Here is a 19,576-nt window from a genome sequence, read left to right as displayed (position 1 = left end):
CATCTAGAATTTATGAACTGGGAATCTTCACAGTGTGGTATAAAATTCCCCCAGCAGGGAAGCAAATTTGCCTATGTAAGTGTTTTCATAGAGGTTCATAAATCATGTCATTGTTATAAGTGCATTACATAACTCATATACATAACTACTAAGTGTTGCTGATGGATATGGGGAAACTACTGTCAGGGCCATGTGACATTCTTGTTAATCCAACTTTGTGTATTTGTCCATGCTATGGAGAGCAAGGCTAATTTAACTTTTTCCCCTTGGCATCTAGGAAGGCAGATATTGTGTACCAAAAACATTGGATGGGTTTCTCTAAAATAGGCCTGCAGAATGGATGACCTACATAGCCAAATGAACCCACCAGGCATATGCTGTGGTTTAACAAGCCACACCCAACTCCAATCCTGCAATCGCTAGTTGACAGCAAGAACAGAAATATTATCAAGCCCCAAGTAGGCTGCCCTACACGGCTAGAGGGCTTCACTAAGCTTAGCAGGCCGTAAGTTGCGCAGTTCTGCTATCTTAACTGCAGAACTTTTATACAATAATAACAGAGCCTTGTGGCATCTTCAAAATCAGCAAACAGTCTTCAAGGAGTTGCAAGGCTCTTTACTGTTTTTTGCTGTAACTAGCTAGCACAGCCAACACTTTGGAAAGTGAACAATTTATGAACAATTGTGAACCTCCTTGTCTGGCAGACAATGAGAAGGAGAGTGTAGAAGACAGCACAGGACTCTGCTGCTATGGTTTATGCTGACATTCAGAAATTGTGGCTCCTCTTCACCACTTGCTGGTAGCTAATGGCTCTAACCATAATCGATCCCCCCAAGAGTTGCAAAACTTTGCTGTCGTGATGATAATTATCATGGACGAATGCATACTTATTGGTGACACTGTGAGAAATTTACAGCAAGCAGAGATGAAAGGTGATGGGGGAAGAAGCCAAGATTGGCAGACAGAGAGAAACGAGAAAGTGAAGGGGTGATTAAAATGGTGGTGGGTGTTGGGACGCTGAGAACGGTTTGACCGACTGCCTCTTAAGTCTGGCTTTGCCCAAGCCACCCACCAATGCCCCCTCTCCCATCCCCTGCCATGGAACTTACGTAGGTTACTGTAAGGGGTTTGTGGTGAGACAGGGAAGGCAGGGGTTGGGGGAGAGGTCTCACCACCACTGGAAGGTGGACTGCTTGGAGAGGTCCCCTGCATCTCTTCAAAGGCCTCTTTGTAACTGTGGAGATGGGGCTGTAAGAGAGGGAAAGCAGAATCAGTTATCAAAATTCAGGACCTTCCTGACCTCTCCCCCACAAATTGGGGCAGGAGAAATGCCTGCCTTCTCTTTGCCAGATGCTTCCCCCATCTCCCACCTGGTCTGGTTGCAATTTTAAACTGCTTGCTCCTATGCTTCCTTTTCTTGCCTTTATGACCCTTTCTCCCGCTCCTAATTTCAGAAAACATTCTGCTTCTGTAGTTGGCTTCCATTCCCCATACTGTCAGAAACAGCTCCTACAGATGACCCGTTAACTGAGCATTCATAATAATTTGCTTTACTGAGTATTCATTCTGATTCATTTGCATCTTCCTGTCAGTCATTGATCCCACATTTTCAGTGCACTTCCCTGTCACTTTCCTAATTGCAAAAGTCCATTCCCAAAATTAAAAAGTGGGTTTGTGGCACTAGAGCAACAGAGGACTTTCATCCACTTTGATTGCACAGGTCTAAATTTCCAACATGCACTTGAATCTGTCCCAGAATATAGTGACGGTCCAGAGGCTTCCAGCAAGTGGCCAGAATAGGAGGGACTGATGGTGGCTCTTCCCAGTTTCAGCAACACAGGTTGCAACTGGTATTCCATCATGTTGGACATGAGAACAACCATGGACATTTCTGAGTCCCAAACCATTGCAACCTCTTCCAAAACTGAAGAAGCAATTTCCACCCAAGGAATACTTAGGAAGGCCTACCCATGCATGTGCCATTTACTTTATCCATTCTACTGCCAAACTAAATTCACTGCCATTCCTAACCCTGGCCCTTCCCTACCTACTATCAAGTGCTGGGGTCAAAGAGACATATATCCCCTTCTGTGTTTCCATGCATGCAAGCATGGAAAGGCCAGAAGGGAAAATAGTGTTTTAATAAGAAAAAGAAAAGCACCTCCTTGGGCCTTCCTCCAGGGTTGGCAGCGATGGTGCTGACCACCTCCGGTGAGACACAGTGAACTGGAGAACGAACTGTGGGGCTTCGTGGTGAACTAGGATCCTGGGGACTGTTCTCATACTGGCCTTCACTGGTGGTACGTCTCCGTACAGGGGCTTCGGCTTCTTCTGGTGACTTCTCCCGTGGCGACTGTACTCCTGAAAGTTCAATTGAACTGTGAGAAAAGTGGCGTTCCAAGCACATGAAGAGCTTCAATACATTTAGAAAGTCTTTATGAGCCAATATTCAGATCTTTGGGCTGTGTCTTGGCTTTGGAAAGAAACTGAATCAATTAATCAGGAGAGGGGAAATGGGCAAATCCATCACTTTCCACCAGCAGATTATAGTGAAAACCAAACCCAACCCAACAAGCACAACTCAAAATTGTGACACCCCAGTTCATACATTTAAAAATCCCTGCATAATGAAGCAGCTGCATTGGAGAAAGCATAGAGTTCATGCTGAAGCCAAAAATCCCCAAGATGCCCTGTTCATTTCCTTCCTCCCCTCCTGAGCTGGGCTTCTGGAGGATAAGACGTTGGTGTGGATGCCCTGCACCGTATTTTACTTCTCTTACCTGGCTGTAATAGGTGTGTGCATGTGATCTGTGTGTAGGATTTATTAACATGAACCAAAGCACTGATTTACGTAGGGTGTACTTAGAGCAGGCAAACTTAACAGCCTGATTACTTTTTTCCTTTCTTTCCCTTTTTTGGTGATCAGCTTCCATTCACCTAATATTACCACATATTCTTAGGCAACTTAAGACATCTCTACCACAGTAATATATTCCCCTCCTTGTCTTCAGGCCTTCTCCCTGCTCCAACATTTCCATACAATGACCTAGGAAGTAGTTGGCAGGAGAAGGCAGATACAGGTCAAGAGAAAAGCCAGCTCAAGGAATTGGAAGGGATCCTCGTATACAATCCTTTCCATACCGCACTGAGCCAGAAGCAGGGTGTGTGTGCTGGGAGGGGGGAATAGGTCCAGGCGACTCAAGCAACTGAGCAAAGCCACACACTGAAGGAGAAAGGAAGGGGGGAAACCCCAAGGCCACTGGCTAACGTGGTCCAGAAAAGAGATCTAAGGCTGCTTGCTATTCTTATCCTCTTCAACTTTCAGAGTCAATCTAAGGCAACAGAGAGGAAAGTTCAAGTCTCTGAAGATATATGCTTTTTGTGTGGTGCAGTGGTTAGAGCACTGGGATAGAACCTGGGAGACCAGGGTTCAAATCTCCACTTAGCCTTGAGTCTAGGTGGGTGAGTGGCAGTTTCTTAGCCTAACCTACCTCACAGGGTTGTTGTAAATTAGGAGAACCATGTATGCTACCCTGAGCTCCTGGGAAGAAAGGTAGGGTATAAATGTAACAATAAATAATAATTTAATTGGCTCTTATTTCTCCTAACAGTATACACTCCCTGGATTAATTATGGGAAATGTTGATTGATGTGGGTGCTGATAAATTTCTCTTAGTGGTCTGTGGAGTGCGCATACACACCACATACCCACACCCATCCCTAGTCTATTAAACTTGTTTATGAACGTGATGCTGCCAAAAATTGGAACGGAGGGTTCAGAGTGCAAACTTCCCTAATTTGGAACTTCTGAACTAATCGCAAACATTTCCACACTTTGGGCTTGGCTTACAGTGAGCTTTGCTCTGGCTGCCACCACCATAGGCCTCTCCCCTTTCCTGCTGAAACTCACTTGTTAGCATCAGCATAGAGAAGACTTGCTGCTGCAGCCATTATTGGGCCCTGGAGCACAGCAGCAGCATTGTGGGTGCCAAGACACCTGGGAAATGTAGTTCTGTTACTGAGAAGCCCAAGCAAAGCTCAGGTAATTGTTGCTGCAACCTTTTAAAGCCTATTCAAGGTTGCTGCAGTGGTTACTGCAACAAGCGGGGAGGGGGGGCTCGTTGGGAGATCTTCAGGCTTCACTGAGTTCCCAATGATTAGGGATGGGCGAATCTGTCAATTTTGCTTCCTCTCAGTTTCTCATTTATCCAGGCTTGACATCAGGTTTTCCACCTTTCCATGCCCGTTTGTAATTATTATTATTTTTTAAGTCCTCATGCAGATTCATCAGCACTTTAGGGTGAATTTCTCCTCTTACACACTTTGTTTTTTTGTAAAGCGATTTATCCTGAAATTATGCATTCTGTATGTTATTTTCCACTAATATATGCACTTATATGCACACTTTGCATTAGTATGTGCATTTTTGTACACATTACTTGGCAGGAGAAGAGCATTGCAAAATTCAGGGAAGTGCCTATTTCAAAAGACGGTTGTGTTTCGCTTCACACATTGTTTTGCAAATTTTGAACTGAATCAAATTTATTTCCCATCCCTACCAATGACATCACTGGGAGTGAAAGAAGACTCAGAACTGTGACTGGGCTATAGCTAAGAATGAGCTCAGCTTGGACCTGTTCTAATCAAATCCAAATTAGCTTGTTTTAGGTGAGCCTGCTTCAAACTGAGATTGAAGTCTGTGGTACAGATAAACACCTTAAGATGTCAAGCGGCGCAGATGTGCCCGGATGTCAACCTGAGTCTCTGATTTCAACTGATGCATAACAATGAAATCCTGAAAGTCATCTGCAGCACTGGATTTTGTTAACATGAAAACTTTGTAGCTGGGAACAGCACCTGCAACATTTCAAATTGTGCCCTGCAGCTGTGAAACGAAACAGCAGTGCCAGGGAACAGAGGCGGTCAGAGCAAGCGAGAGACACCAAACTCTCATCAGTTGTGAAGCTGTATAATGATGTGTTTGTTGCAGTGCCTGGTCTTCTTTCTTTCTTTCTTCTTTTCCTGAAAGAAACCTGCCAGAGGGAGGGGTCTCATTCACTAAATGGGGTAAGCTCACTCCACCTCCTTTACTTAAGATTTGCAGATGTAAGCTTTGGAGACACTACATGTCAGCACATTCAAACCCCAACTAGGGAAAAGAGCCCACTTCTTTTATATAAGCAGCAATGACTGAATTCCCTCCTTCCTGTACCCACCCCACAAACACATTTGAATGATTTTTAATTTATTTTTTAAGGCACTGGTCGCAGGGAGATGTCCTTAAAAAGTTTCTAAAACTCATGGGGCTTTGGGGCTGCTTTTGAGTCCCTTGGCTAATCTGGATCTCTCCCTGATTAGTAACAGCTATGCCATTTTCTCAGCTGCAGAGAGCCTTGCTTTTCACACAGCTGAAAGAAAAGGGAAGTTTCTTTTCTTTTTCTTTAAAGGAGGGAAAGAACAGGAATGCACAGATTTTGGGCAGCGTTCTGAGATTCCCAAAACAGAAACCCACTTGGGAGGAGAAAGAGGAGGGAGCCAGAATCCATGGCAACAGAAGCAACCACAATACAACATCCGGAACTAAGGAAAATCCATTGATGAAAAGAGCAGTGAGCTCAAGCAGCACCACACACAAAACTCTTTAAAGTAAAGCAGCAGCATTTTGTGTGTGTGTAAAAACAGGGACAAGTGGTGCTAAGGCTGAACTAACAGGTTCAAGCCCAGAGACTCCGCCACTGCACAGCTCACTGGCCTCCCAAGCATTCCAAAAGACTCCCCCCAAGATAGGAAGCGAATGGCTGCACAGACAGACAAGGCTCTAGCAGCCCACCATTTTGATTTTAACAATTGCTAAGCCCAGGACAGTAGTGGCAGGGAGCTAAGCCACCCCGTTGGGGGTGCAGGACCAATGAGAGAAGCAAGGTTAGTAGGTTAAGGGAAGTTGGCTCATCCTCTTGCTACAGTGATGCTCTCATTGGCCATATGACCATGAAGCTGGCCTCTGACTAGAAAAGCTCCCTGTCACTCTCACCCTGGGGTTAGTACTTAAAAAAAAAATAATGGTGGGCAGTTTAAGCCTTAGAGTAATTGGCTGGTGCAGCACCACTTTGTAGCATGTGCTAGCCAACAACTTTGTCCTCATCTGCCTCCTACCTATCCAGCCACTCAGGGAGGGAGAAATGTATGGTTGCCACCAAGGCAACCATGACAACAAAAAATAAAAGAAGTCAAGGCAGAGCACCAGGGAGGGAAGAAGAAGAAGAAGAAGAGTTTGGATTTGATATCCCGCCTTTCACTCCCCTTCAGGAGTCTCAAAGCGGCTAACATTCTCCTTTCCCTTCCTCCCCCACAACAAACACTCTGTGAGGTGAGTGGGGCTGAGAGACTTCAAAGAAGTGTGACTAGCCCAAGGTCACCCAGCAGCTGCATGTGGAGGAGCGGAGACACGAACCCGGTTCCCCAGATTACGAGACTACCGCTCTTAACCACTACACCACACTGGAGTGCCCAGAGGGCCCCCCCCCCACCTCAAAGCAGGCAGTGCCTCTAAGGGAGACAAATCCCTTTCTGCAAGGATTGTTACCTGTCTGGTTTTAAACCCAAAAATATTTCAGTCATTTTTCAAGTTAAGCTTCAGCAGTTAAGTTTCAAGATCATCCTCATTTCAGTGAACTAATATATGCAAAGTGTGTATATTATCCCTCCCTGCAGCCTTGTCACTGGAGAGGCACAATATTTCTCCTATAGAATTGCAGAAGTGGAAGGGATCCGATGAGCAGCATCTGGATCTAGATCTATCAGGCCTCTGGGAGTGGAAGTGGGTGGTTCCAGTTATCGCCACACTGTGTTGTCTTCCTTGAACTTCCTTGAATGTTTGAAGCTGGGGATAATGCATTTTCGGGGATAATACCCCCTTCTGTTCATACTCCCATCCTTTGGCATCAACAAGCAGGAGATGCATAGAAGTTGGCTTCCTTTCTAAAACCCTTAATCCCTATTGAATCATAGTTTCTTGCAGTTGCTGGCATAAGCCTGAAGGCCAACACAAGCCCTTTGCAACTTTTAAGTTTTATCCCGAACACAATGAGCACAACATACAAGCAAGATGCCAGCTGTCAGTACCAGGAGACCTTGAGGAAAGGCACGAGTCTGTTTGCTGAGAAGCGAAAGGAGCATGGCACACAGGAAGGAGGAGGAGGGGAAGAGAGCAAGAAAGCAACAGCCTTGCTGGATGCTTGAGTGGGAAACTCATTGGGAAGCAGTGAGATACGGGCAAAGGTCAGTGCCAATTGCAATGTGGGCAAAACTCAGACTGATACTGCTAATGTGCGCAGAGAAAGAAGCCATTGCCCTCTGATTCAAGGCATTCCATATAACTCCCACACCCAGAGAATGGCTGCCATAGTTCCCTCTGTATTGCTGCTGCACGCACATTTCAAACGTATTCCGCCCTAGGCTTCAAAACCTTTGCACCAAACTTTAGAAACCCTCTACTTCCTCTGGCCTTTTTATTATATGCCTTATTTCCTTCTTCTCTTTAAAGCAGGCAGAAGGAGGGGAGGAAGAAGGAGACCAGTGTTTTCAGAGCCAAGAGTGGTGACACCTTGGCTCAGGGTGACCAGGCTCCCTGGAATGGCTGAGGAGCAGGAAAAGCTGGGCATTAGCAACAGCGCTGCTCAACAAAATTATCTCTCTGGCACTCTCCTCCTCCTGTGCTATATTTACTAGCAAAACTCTAAGCTGAGAAGATACAGAGTGTCCCTTCCCTAGAGTGAGGCTACCATCTTCTGTAACCTGCAGCCAAGTTCTTCAGCCACACAGGGGAGGATTAGTTCCTTCCCAGCATTAATGGAATCCAACAACAAGCAAGTGCCATCATGAAACTTTGGATCAGAGGACAGCTTCAAGGTGACTCATCAAGATGGCACTGGAAAACCCTTCCTACCGGGGCCAAGCTAGGCATGCCAGCACTGTTTACCTACCTGCACTGTTCACCTACAACTCTAGGGAGAAAGGATCTATTATTCATATGAAGTGGAGGGGAGGGCAGGGGAGCTGAACCATCTCCCCTCTTCGGTGTCTCTGCCTCGCTGTGTTTTCCCACTTGATGTACTACACTCAGGTCTGATACTAGAATTAAACTGGGCAGGTGGAAAATTACTGAAAGCAATGGAAGGTAAAGGATGTGGTTTGCATGCAGAAGATTCCAGGTTCAATCCGGGGCATATCCATTATAAAAATGATAAGGTTAGGAGTTATGGGAAAGGCTCCTTCAGTCCCTGGATAGCTGCTGCCACTCAGACTAGCCTTCCAGGTATTGTTGGACAACAGCTCCCATCGGCTCCAGCCAGCATGGCAAAAGGTCAGGAATGACTGGGGTTGCAGTCCAACAACATCTGAGCAGCAGACACTCACATATGCATTTATAGACATGTAAATGTAAGTAAATTCATAGCTTTGCTTTTTGAATGGATGGCAAGTTCCTTCTGCTGCTGCTTAATTAAGCATTCTGGGTAAACTGCACACTATTACACCCAATGGCCTGGGGAAAACCATACCTTACTTTCTTTTTACCATTCAACTGCAAAGAAAGCATAGTCGGTTGATGCACTATAGTACATAAGATAAGCACTGCTACATTAGCCAAGGGTCCATCTAACTGATTGTTTGCAATAGGAGTCGGGCAGGTGCTTTTGGGAAGCCACCAGGTAGGACATGAAGGTAGCCGCTCTCCCCTACTCTTGGCCCCCCAACAACTGGTATTCAGCCATAGGCTGCCTCTAGACATTTCCAGGTAGCTGTACCATGGCTAATAACAATCACTGAGTGAATCTTATGTTATATTACTTGACTCTGCAAGGATTCAGACAGCATATTTTATTTTTCAATTTGTATCTTTCCTTTTGTGTGGGCAATACTTGTATCAAAACTTACTCTGGCATTTTGGAGGAGATGCCAAAGGAATATTCCAACAGCAACTCCTCCACTCTCAAACTGAAAGATTATTCACAAGAAATGAGAACACAGAGGTTTAATTCACAAGCCCACTCTTGTGCACATAGGAAACATTCTTTCATTAAAATAGTTTAGAGTCTGGTTTCTTATTAATAGATTAACATCCAGAGGAACTTTATAGCCTAAGTTCAGAGATAGCAATCTTGGCCTGGTAAACCATTGTTTATTGGCTTGAGAATGAGCTGCGTGGCCTCACACTCCACAGTTTCCCGTGATATCTTCAGTTTAACATCTGCAAACAAAACTGGTTCTGATGTCACAGAAAAGTGACAAGCCAGGGTAGAAGCACTGAAGTTGGGTGCACGAGGACAGAAGAAGGGAGGAGAGAAGGGAGTGTAAGAACACACAGCTTGCTCTCAATGCAATAAACCATGGTTTATCAGAATGGACTTGTGGAATGTCATCTGGGCCTATTACAAGGACAGCCCAGAGCATGTCTCTAGGAACTCCCCAACAATATTAGTAAGTTCTCTCATTTAAACTAAACAAATAAATACCTCTTTCAACTTTACGTTCCTGTAGGAACATTATATAAAGCAAGTGAGCATGAGGATCCCATGCAACCCCAAAGCAGTGAATGTGTGCACAGGAGCCCATCCTTCTAGTCTGCTGCTCTCTTTTAAATGTGACATTCCATTAGAATTTGGGCATTGTATGCATAGACCACAGGTCACTGTTTCAAGGGGGGACTATAAGCCAGAGTGACAGGATATCAAGCATACACCATGCTGCTGCATTAATCCTGAAGCAGTGTGAGAGCTAGAGGCAATGTCTATGGGATATTTTCTTGGGGGCCAGGGTGGGGGGTGGCAAAAGGCAGTGACCAAGTCAACCAAAGCACTGTGAAATTTTACAGGAGTACAAATTCCAAACCTGTAGGGAGAGAGGTGGGTGGATTCAGAAGAGCCAAGTATCCTGTATTGGGGCAAATGAAACACATAGAATAATAATAAAAAACAGCATCTTCTGTTGGAATGGCAACCCATACTTTTTTTGCAGGGGTATAGAGATGTCACACATCTGCAATGATTTCGGAAGTAGTCCTAAGGCCACTGTGGAAATGGCTGTTAACTCTGATATACTGAGGCTACCTGCACCAATGAAAGAGATCAGAAAACAAAACAAAACAAGCACCCAGGAGCCCTTGTTGAATATGAGGTTCTGGTGAAAACTTGTCTCTCCTCTTCTGGCTCCAAGAGCTCATGTTCCATAAATACCAAGCATGCAAGAGAGATGCTTTGGAACAACCACGTCTTTGAAATCCATCAAGAGGCTCCTTTCTCCAGAGCAACCTGCTGAGTAAGATTCCAAGAATTTACACACACACACACTTCACCCCTTCTGCTAGCCATGCTAGAAGCCCCTCTCCTGCTTCCAGTCAATATCGCCAGCCACAGCAGAAAGATCTGAAGTAAAACACCCCAGCAATGCCTGTACAACACACATAGCCCCTAAAGAAACCTTGGTGTGCTGGCCAAGCACTACAGTGAGTGATCATCCCATTCCTGGATTCTGGCCTTCCTTTCTGCCCCAACTTCCACCCATGCAAAAACCTCCCCTTGGTGTTATGGAGACACCTGACATAGCACCAACAACAAAGCAGCGGTGAGTGTGGTGGCCACTGAGATAAACAAGCCCCCTCCCCTAATCCTTTTGCAAGTGACTTCTGGTTATACCACAGATGAGCACCACACGTAGCAAATGAATCCACACACTGCAAGGGAAAAGGAGGAGGAAGCACAACCAATGATTAAAAGATAAATAAATAAGGAGCTTTTGGAGTTAGAGCAAGGCTGTAGAGTCCAAACCTGACAGGCCCCAAAACCAGGTCAGATCCTTCCCAGAATTCCCAACAGGCACATTTTTTTATCCACTGGGAATGCACAGCTGTCACATGTGAGGAAAGGACCTGGCAGTATTGGAGGTAATTGCTAATGTGGGTGGGAAGCAGGAAATCACATTCTCTTGCCTTTCCGCACACAAATTAGGATACAACCTTACTCTGGCACCATTTTGGATTTTTCTGGCACCATTTTGGAATGGACTCTCAACAGCCACCCCAGCTCTCTGTCCTGGTGTCCATGCAACAGCAAGGGAAACAGCAACCATGCGGGAGATCCATGGCAGGGGAGGCTGAAGAGAAAGGAGGAGAAGCAGCAACAGAACAAACCAGAAAAGGAGAAGGATCGCTGTCGGTGAAGAGGAGGATGGGGGCTTTTCATGCTCTTCCGGATGTCCCGGAGTTTGGCGTTGTATTCTGACAGGGGGAGACGGAGGTAGGGTGGGTAGGAATAGAGCAGCAGGAGAAGGTCAACCAAGGATGAAACAAAATCCGTCACGGAGAGTGAGAAAGAGAGTGTGTAGTCAGAAACAGAACAAACATCACAAACAGACAAAGGAGAAAGGGGAGGGAAAATACAAGAAAAAATATTAGTTGGAAATACACCCCAGGCTTGAATACAATGTGATCTGGGGTGAAGCTGGGTCGACATCAGAATACGAGATACCACTGAACCAAGTCAATTACCAGACTCTTCATGAGATCTTGGGTGAATAGGTTGACCTCAGGAGTATGTTTTGTGGGGTAATAAATCCCTTGTAGTTCCCTGGCTTTCTTTGGATTCAAGAGGAGCTAGAAAATCATATGAGAATCATATCTACCCTGTATACTGTTTCTGGAATTCAGTTATCAGTCTGGAAACTGGAGGAAACATTCCTTCGTCTAATGTGCAGAATCAGCAGCATAATGACTGTAGAAATTGAAATATTGCAAGAATGTGGGAAGCACTGGCCGAACCACTCCTGCCCTCCCACCGATGCACCTGCACAGCACCAGGGCACAGATGTAGCTGGCAGCCCTGGAACACCCCTGTTTTGCCGCTTGGACAGGGATTTCCAAGACTGGGTAAACAAAACACACAAATAGTAACGAAACAACTTGTGGAGGCATCTCTGACTCAGCTGGCTCATGCTAATTGTTTCAGAGCTTCCATTTCAGGGTCCCTGAGTCTCTGCGCCAGGCAGGATTTGCAGCAGTTGAGGGCGGTGGTGGTGATGGTGGTGCGCTTTCCCTGGGAAGGGTGTCCTCCTAGAGGCCTTTTGCCTTAATCATTACAGGCTGCTCCCACCCTGCTGCATAGGAAATCTGAGTTCTCATGATAGCGAGAACCAGGGAGGATGATGATCTGTGAAATTCCACACATACTCGCCTTGGAACAAACAGGCAATTTATAGTAGCATGCATTGTAAATAACATGCTGGCCCCTGAGCTCTCTCTCTCTCAACCCCTCTCTCACAGCTTGTTCTGGCCAGTTCCATTCGCTCCCCTCCCCTCCTCCTCTCTCTCTAGCACTGTCCAGATCTCTTGCTTCGCTCCATGTTCTGTGATCATGGGACACTTATTACTGTGAACCTAGAGTGCAGGTTCATGCTTCCACAGCAGCTATTCTTTCCCCAGGATCTCAGGACATAGTGTCCCTTAGGATTATACACTGGTCCATGTGCAGCTCAGGTAGAAGGTTGCTACAGTACAACAACACTCGGAAAGGCTGCCATGTCCCCCCAAATCAGGAACAGGTGATTTGGAAAATGCCACTGTAAGCAGGAAATTCTGCACCAGTTTCCTCCCATGGTTCTGATTCACATATGCCCATCCACCATACCTTTTCTCTCCCTACCAGAGTGTTGCTATGTAGTCATGCAATGGGGTAAAAATCTAGTCCTCTTCCATCTACATCAGCATCTCCACGTGATGGAAGTGTGTGGGTGCATGCATGGCCATGGGGGAGGGAGACAGCTCAATGCTGGTGTAAATGGCAAATACAGTGGCTTGCGAACTTCCCAGAAGCATTTGGATGACCACTGTGGAAAGCAGGATGCTGATCTAGCTGGGCCATTCATTGGTCTGACCCAGGAGGGCTCCAAGGTTCAACTCACACACTGCAGTATGTTGTTATTGCTTTACCGCGGGTTGAGCCCAGCTGCCCCCTGCCTTTGCAATGCAAAGTAAAATGGACATAAAATCAAACACTGATTCATCAGTCTGCTTTGTGCTCCCCTCTGCACTTCAAGTGGTCTTCCTGTTTTCTCGTAATACTTGTGAAGCACTAGGTGTAGATTTTAGAAACAAATAAGTAAAGGAGGAATCAATTTTGCACAATGCTGAAAAGCAAGTTTGGCGAGGATGGGAAACATGATGTCACCAGCTTCCAGAAAACCAGAGCTGTTAACAGCTAGCTTCTGCTATGGACACAAAGAACTCATTTCCCCTGAGCCCAGTCTGGAAAAGAAAATTGTACATCTAAAGAAAATGTGGTGAGTGCATTTCTATAGCAGGTTTGCTCCTCACGCTATGTGTACCTCTGTATACACCCTAAGATGCCACAGTGACTCAGCCTCCAGCTTGGTTTCCCATCCTCCAGCCCTCCTTATCCCAGAACCAAGCCATTTCCCTTTGGCCAAATGCTTTTAATGCCTGTGGTCCAGGAGCTGAACTGGACAGAGCCCAGCAGCTGAGCCTGGCATTGCAGGCTGGATTATGTCCAGGACATTTCTGAGGAGCTCTGCAATTAAAAACTTTTATGTGTAATTACAATCCCAGGAGCTGCCAGGGCTGAGGCTGCATACCGGATACAAGACATCACAAGAGTCCTTAAGCAACACTGGATGTTGTTTTTATCAAAAAGCCCAAATGCCTCATTCCCAAAGACTGATCATTTTGCAAAGTGTGCCCCTCTCCCATCACTGCCCATAATTCAGGCTTGGGCAACCCGGTCTACAGTGTGCCCTGTGGAGAATTAGTGAGGATGCCCAGGGGAATTACATGGAGGAAAGACTCCATTCTGGGACAACCAGTTAGAACCCATTAAAAAAGAGACTCAGCTGTACACATCAGAAGAGCCTGAAAGTTCCCAAGACAAAGACATTTGTGCATGTGCGCTCTTTATACTCATACACAGCATGAGGTAGAATCTAGAATCTCAGCTTTAAAAGAAAAATATGTCTATGATTATTATGATTATTTTCAAATAACAAGCTTCTATTCCTCAGGGTCTTAGAGAAAGGTTTCCCCCCAAAAGCCAAGCAATGTCTGCTTGAAGGGATGGGTCAAACAGATGTTACAAGGGAGCTCCACGCTTGGAGCTGCTACTATCCTTTTTCTTTCTGAAAAAGTGACCAGAGGGGAATGGAGGGCTGATTTGGATTTGGCTTACTAAGTACCGAGAGGAAAACCCACAAGTTTAAAAAGCCTGTATATTTTCCTCTCGGAGGATTAAAACAACTTTGTGGGAGGGCTAATTTGAATTGGGGGTGTGGAGAAGGCAAAGGGTTAAACTGCCTCATTTCCCCCATGGCATCATTTCAATTTCAATTGCCCCCTTCCCTGTGTTGACTTTTTCCAAAATATTAAGGTGTTAGGAGCTCCAAGCATAAAGTGACTGTATCAGTCATGTCTATTGGGCCCCTAGGCCCAAAGAATGATGATTGGGTGCCTCCCCCTGTGGCTTCCAGGACTAATTCCACTTGCTCCGCCCTCTTCATTCCATGCCTTCCCCTCATTTCTTGCCTTTTATTATTGTCTGAGCCCCTACAAAATGCCCTGAATCTTGCAAAAGCCATACACAGAAGGAACTGTATGAATCCCACCCATTTAAGAAAAAGTGCATAATTTGTTCTGAGTAAATTTTAGCTCCCTTGGTGCCGAGAACACAGAGTCCTGCCCAAGACTGCCAGAGCACTGGGCTTCAGAGGAAGGGCATGAAAGAAGCGCCAAAGGCTATGGAATATTACCCTTTTGTGGGTGTGGTGGACATTTCCTTCCTGACTCAACATCTCACAGCAGAATCATTAAAGGCTCTTGTGCCGCTCATTCAGTGAGCATAAAATCAAGTCAGAGCCCTGCCTTGTTTACAGCTGTCTCCCCAGCAGTTGCTGAGCAATTCATTCCTAAGCTCCAACCCTGCCATGCATGTTGCATCCCATGCCTTAATGCCAAATACCAGTAAGTTACAAATCAGGCATGATGGCTTTCATCTGTTCCAAGCTGCAGGTTTGCAGTTAGCTCTGCAGAAACCTGGCATTAGCCACCAGGACTCGGGGAGATGCATCTAAAGCTAGACAAGTGCATTCAGTTGCCCCAAAGCAACAATTGTTCTCTTGCAGAGGATGAAGGGAAGCCTCCCTGCACCTTCTGAAGGAACAGGGAGAGAGGCTGAGATCTAGGGCTGTCACTTGAGGCACAAATTGCCCTGGCAGCTAGGAGTGCCTTTTACCAGCTTTGATTGGTAAGACAGCTACGGCCGCTACTGGACCAAGACAGCCACTTTGATCCATTGGTAGCCTCAAGACTGGATTATTGCAATGGGCCTCCATGTGGCCCCTCCTCTCTTGAGACAAAACTGCCCCAAGCCAATCAGGGTGGGCATGACACACTTTATATAAGGACTATATTGCACACTAGACTTGCACTAACAAATACTTTGTGTCTAAGGCTATGTGCACACCATATATTTAAAGCACATTCTTTCCCCCCAGAGATTTCTGGGTACCAGTTTACCCCTCACAGTAGGGTAAATGCTTCTTGTTAAATAATCTGGAATGGGGTGTAGCAGTTGCACTAAAGAGTTGCAGTTCCCAGCAACTCTTAACCACCTTCAATGCACAGAATTATTTGAGGGAAAGAATGTGCTTTAAAGGTATAACATGCCTAAGTATGGCATGTTTACCCCCCAAAAAACCTACCCACCCCTGGCATAGATAGATCCTATGGCATTTGCATGTTGTTTGCAAGTGTGGTTGTGAGAGCCCTCCCACCAGGCATTCCCCCAACACACCACCCCCGGGACTGCTGTGGGAACAGTTCAGTTTATCCATTCTATTTTGGACTAAGCCACATGAAACAAACCGGGGCCCTGGAGCAGCATTCTTCTCCTACCAGCCCTAAAAGATTATGTGGGGGTGGGGGACTTCTGAACCCTAAGGATAAAAACCCCTGACTCATAAGAAAACAGAGAATAAGGCTTCCTACCTGCTACCCTGTGGGCCACCAGACCTTCAAGATGCAAAGGCTCTTCCTCTGTGGGGCGAGAAGGTTCCTCACTGTTCTCCTCATTCTTTATTGGTACCTGGGCTTGAATTGTCATCCCAGGGGATGGGGGTGAGGTCAGCAGGGGATGCTGAGCTTCCATGAGCTTATATGCCATTGCGTGAGGCCTGGGAGATGTAGGAGGGCTTCCTGCGGCCTGGCCATAGCTCCTGGCTTGCTGGTTTGGATAGCCATAGGACAAATAAGCCTCCTGGTCATCCTGCGCGGGGTACTCTGGCTCTGCAGCATTGTGGAGCAATAGCTTTGTGGGATGAGCTTTAGGCGCCTGGTGGTCAGGCAGCTGGGACACAGAGATGCCCATGGAGTTGTGGGAAGGGCTTCCTGGAATAGGGCCAAAAGGATTGGTAGACTTTGGCTGCACCACTTGAGGACCAGTCACAGGCTGGGCAGATACTGAAAGAGCCACCGGGCGTGGCTTATCTTCTCTGGAAGACACCGGGACACTCTGGGACTTGTGCATCATGGAGACAGAAGGGTCCAGGTCAAGCATGAGCATGTTGAGGGCCTCAATGGACTGCTCTATTTCCTTCTGGGAGGCCACCCTGGGGAATTCAGGGATGCTGATGCTTTGAGGGGGTGCTGCTTGTGAAGGGCTGGGCTGAGGGCTTGCACTGGAAACACTGGGACTTTGGCTGTCTCGGGCACCATCCTGTTGGCGGGAAGGTGGTCTGCTGCCTCCACTTTGCTGCTGCCAAGAGTTAAGTCCCCTCTGGACAGCTTCCCGGCTACTCGTGCTCCGGGCTGGTGCCTGGGGCAGCTGGGGGCTCTCAGCAGTCGCTGTGGGGAAGGACTGCGAGCGGTATATGCCATTTGGATCGTAGCCGTAAGGGTACTGCTGGCTTGCAGCTGGCGGCTGGGGTTGCAACCAGCCAGGAGTGGGGAAGCCATGCTGGTAGTAGTCGGCCAAATTCTCCTGGGCAGACACTGAAGGACGGATGTGCCCATACGGGTCCTGGGGGTGACGTCCCATCATGCTCCGCAAGGTGTTCTGGTTGTTGTAGGGGTAGCCACCATTGATCACCGTCTCTGAATCGTGCAGCTTGTCTATGCCATTGAAGTTGGACGACCCATTGGGCAAGGAGTTGAGGCTCTCCATCCGAGGAGCCTCGTGGTAGCCCATGTCACTGGTGTTGGTAGTGCCATCAAATGACGAGAGGGTGCCCAGGCTCCCCACGCTGTGCCCATCCTGGTTGGGCAACTCGTCATCCAGAATGTCTGTTTCCCTCTCGGCCACCAAGCTGGCAGCTTCCCCGTTGACATGCACCTGAGCCGGAACAATGTGGCGGCCTGAGGTGGTGGAAGAAACCACTGCTCCCCCGCTGGGGTTGTGGTTATGCATGGCGGCCTCGTTCTCCAAGCCAAAGCCGCTGAGCAAGCTGTCAAGCTCCCGCTTCTCCTCTGGGGTTAGTATAGGGTTGCTTCCTCCGCTGCTGCCGGGGACTGTGGGCACTGCCTGCTCGTCAGTCTTGTCTGTCTTGGTGGAGGCAGTGGAGTTGCCCGAATCACTGCTAACAGAGAGTGTGTGCTCAATGTGGTTGGGGGCAGCCGAGAGCGTGATGCGGTTGGTGTTGACGGTGCCGGTGCTGCCGTGGAGTGAGTCTTTCTTCTTCACCTTGGCATATAGGCTGCCATCCAGAGGCCCTTGGGTGTGACCAACCTCTGCATGGAGGAAAAGAGAAGGGAGACAGGAAAATCAATAGCTGTTATGCTGCAAAAGCTTATGTGTTCCAATTAAGACATAAACAATACCTGGGCTGGTCGTCTGCATTTAGCTACAATGAGAAGGGACACTGCGACCCTGCCAACCAGCTGCCAAGCATTATCACATCCTGTGCCCTCCAGGCCTCTGAAGACAAGAGACGCCAGTGTGTCTCTCTGATGGTAGCACAGCCCCTGCCATGTTCTGCTCCCACAGGACCTAATCGCAGCCAGAGAAGTGCTGGCGGCTACTGGAGTAAAACACATTTGCTGGCTATTTTCTTCTTGACCTGCTATTACAAAACACAGCATGTTTTGTAGCAAATGTACCTGTATTGATCCCAGGATACATGAAACCTCTTTAGCAAGAGGTAAGCAAGTTGAGAATGGTTGGGACACCATGAAAAGGCAGAGACCAGAAGATCCTCTAGTCAAGTCTGCACAAGTTGTGACCCACCAAGACAAAGGACTTCAATAATCCTATTTTTGCTGCATGACCAGGGGGGCTTTTAGGCACAGGCAGGCCCCAATATGCAGCTGATGGGTTGTGTTAGGTTTGGTGAGTCACCTGTCGTACAGCCCTGATGTTGTATAACCCTGACGTAGCACCAAGGCTGGATCCTCCTACCAAAGGCTCAGAACATGCAACCTTCTCATAAGAGGGAAGCCAACCACCTGCTTCCATTCTATAGGTTTGGAACTTTACTGTAAGAGCAAAAGTAGCCCAAGTGTGCCTGCTCAGAGGAACATGAAAATTCATCTGGCATTTTACCTTAATTCAAGCAACAATGCTTTTTTAAACAGCAGTACAACAACAACAACCTGATTCCACCAACTAAAAAAAGCATTGTGTTCACTTTGCAGTCCAAAATAAAACAAATGGTCTTGATGGGGATAAAAAGAGCTCTCCTGCTAATATTTCATTCTGCTTTTGATTAAGATGTTTTGAAGGCCAGGGCCAAGTTAAAATGGAGGGGGGCACTTCTCACTAACACTTTAATCTATAATCGGCACCTCTTCTCCTCTTTTCAGTGATGAGAGAGGGAGCTTGAAAGGGAGAAAAAGTGTTTGTAGTGTTGCAAGTGCAGGAATTTACCTTCCTCTTCATACCCATTTAAGTGGTTGCTGTGTTCTGCCTTCCCCACAAATGCCCATTAAGAGTGAGGGTCATGCAATGCAGGAAGCACTGCCTTCTCTCTGAATTCAGTTGGAATTAGGCAAGCCTGGCACTCACTAATAGTGGTGCTTGACTGGATGGGGTCACTTCAGAAAAGAGAACCTAACCAAATAAAATAAAATAAAATGATATCAACCTAGTGAAAAGAAACATGGGTATGAATAGCACTGGGAATGCTTTTAAGAAATGTGTGTGTTTGTGGCGGAGAACATTTTACACTTTTGCTCACCGTAAGACTGTTTTGTATAAACCACTTGGAGGTTTCTTGGATTAAGCGGTATATAAATCATGTTAAATGCATGCATGAATGAATGAATGAACAAACAAGCAAGCGGAAGGTCCATCTAATTTCCACTAGCATCACGGGCACTAAAGAATTGTATAGACAGATCTAGAGATGAACCTTATGCTGCAGGTGGTTTGCAAGGTAAGGCAGCAATGTTTTGAGGAGATATTTGATCTCCTCAGTCATGGAATTATGCAGCAACAGGTTTTCCCCGCCTTCTTTGGACAATCTATTATAGTCTTATAGTCTATTATACTATTATAGTCAAGACACTGGTGACAGTTCATGTGGGCAC

At 46.7% G+C, this 19,576-nt stretch overlaps 1 protein-coding gene across 46 annotated transcripts in view; it reads right to left on the bottom strand.

Moving 5' to 3' along the window:
- Nucleotides 1-19,576, bottom strand: part of TNS1 (tensin 1) — a 331,981-nt gene that overhangs the window by 39,684 nt on the left and 272,721 nt on the right. For 14 of the 46 annotated variants that reach the window (XM_083487986.1, XM_083488019.1, XM_083487997.1 and 11 more), the window contains 5 exons: nucleotides 16,043-17,779; nucleotides 11,186-11,272; nucleotides 9,889-9,930; nucleotides 2,162-2,361; nucleotides 1,110-1,248 (listed from right to left, as the gene is read on the bottom strand). In XM_083487986.1, the coding sequence (XP_083344112.1) occupies nucleotides 1,110-1,248; nucleotides 2,162-2,361; nucleotides 9,889-9,930; nucleotides 11,186-11,272; nucleotides 16,043-17,779 (2,205 nt within the window). The remainder of the gene's footprint in view (nucleotides 1-1,109; nucleotides 1,249-2,161; nucleotides 2,362-9,888; nucleotides 9,931-11,185; nucleotides 11,273-16,042; nucleotides 17,780-19,576) is intronic. The other 32 variants (XM_083487994.1, XM_083487995.1, XM_083487996.1 and 29 more) reach the window with 7 other exon arrangements.

The sequence above is a fragment of the Podarcis liolepis genome (assembly GCF_965112155.1).
Source record: "Podarcis liolepis genome assembly, chromosome: 1".
Taxonomy (NCBI): domain Eukaryota; kingdom Metazoa; phylum Chordata; class Lepidosauria; order Squamata; family Lacertidae; genus Podarcis; species Podarcis liolepis.
This window is presented reverse-complemented; position numbering and strand designations above follow the sequence as displayed.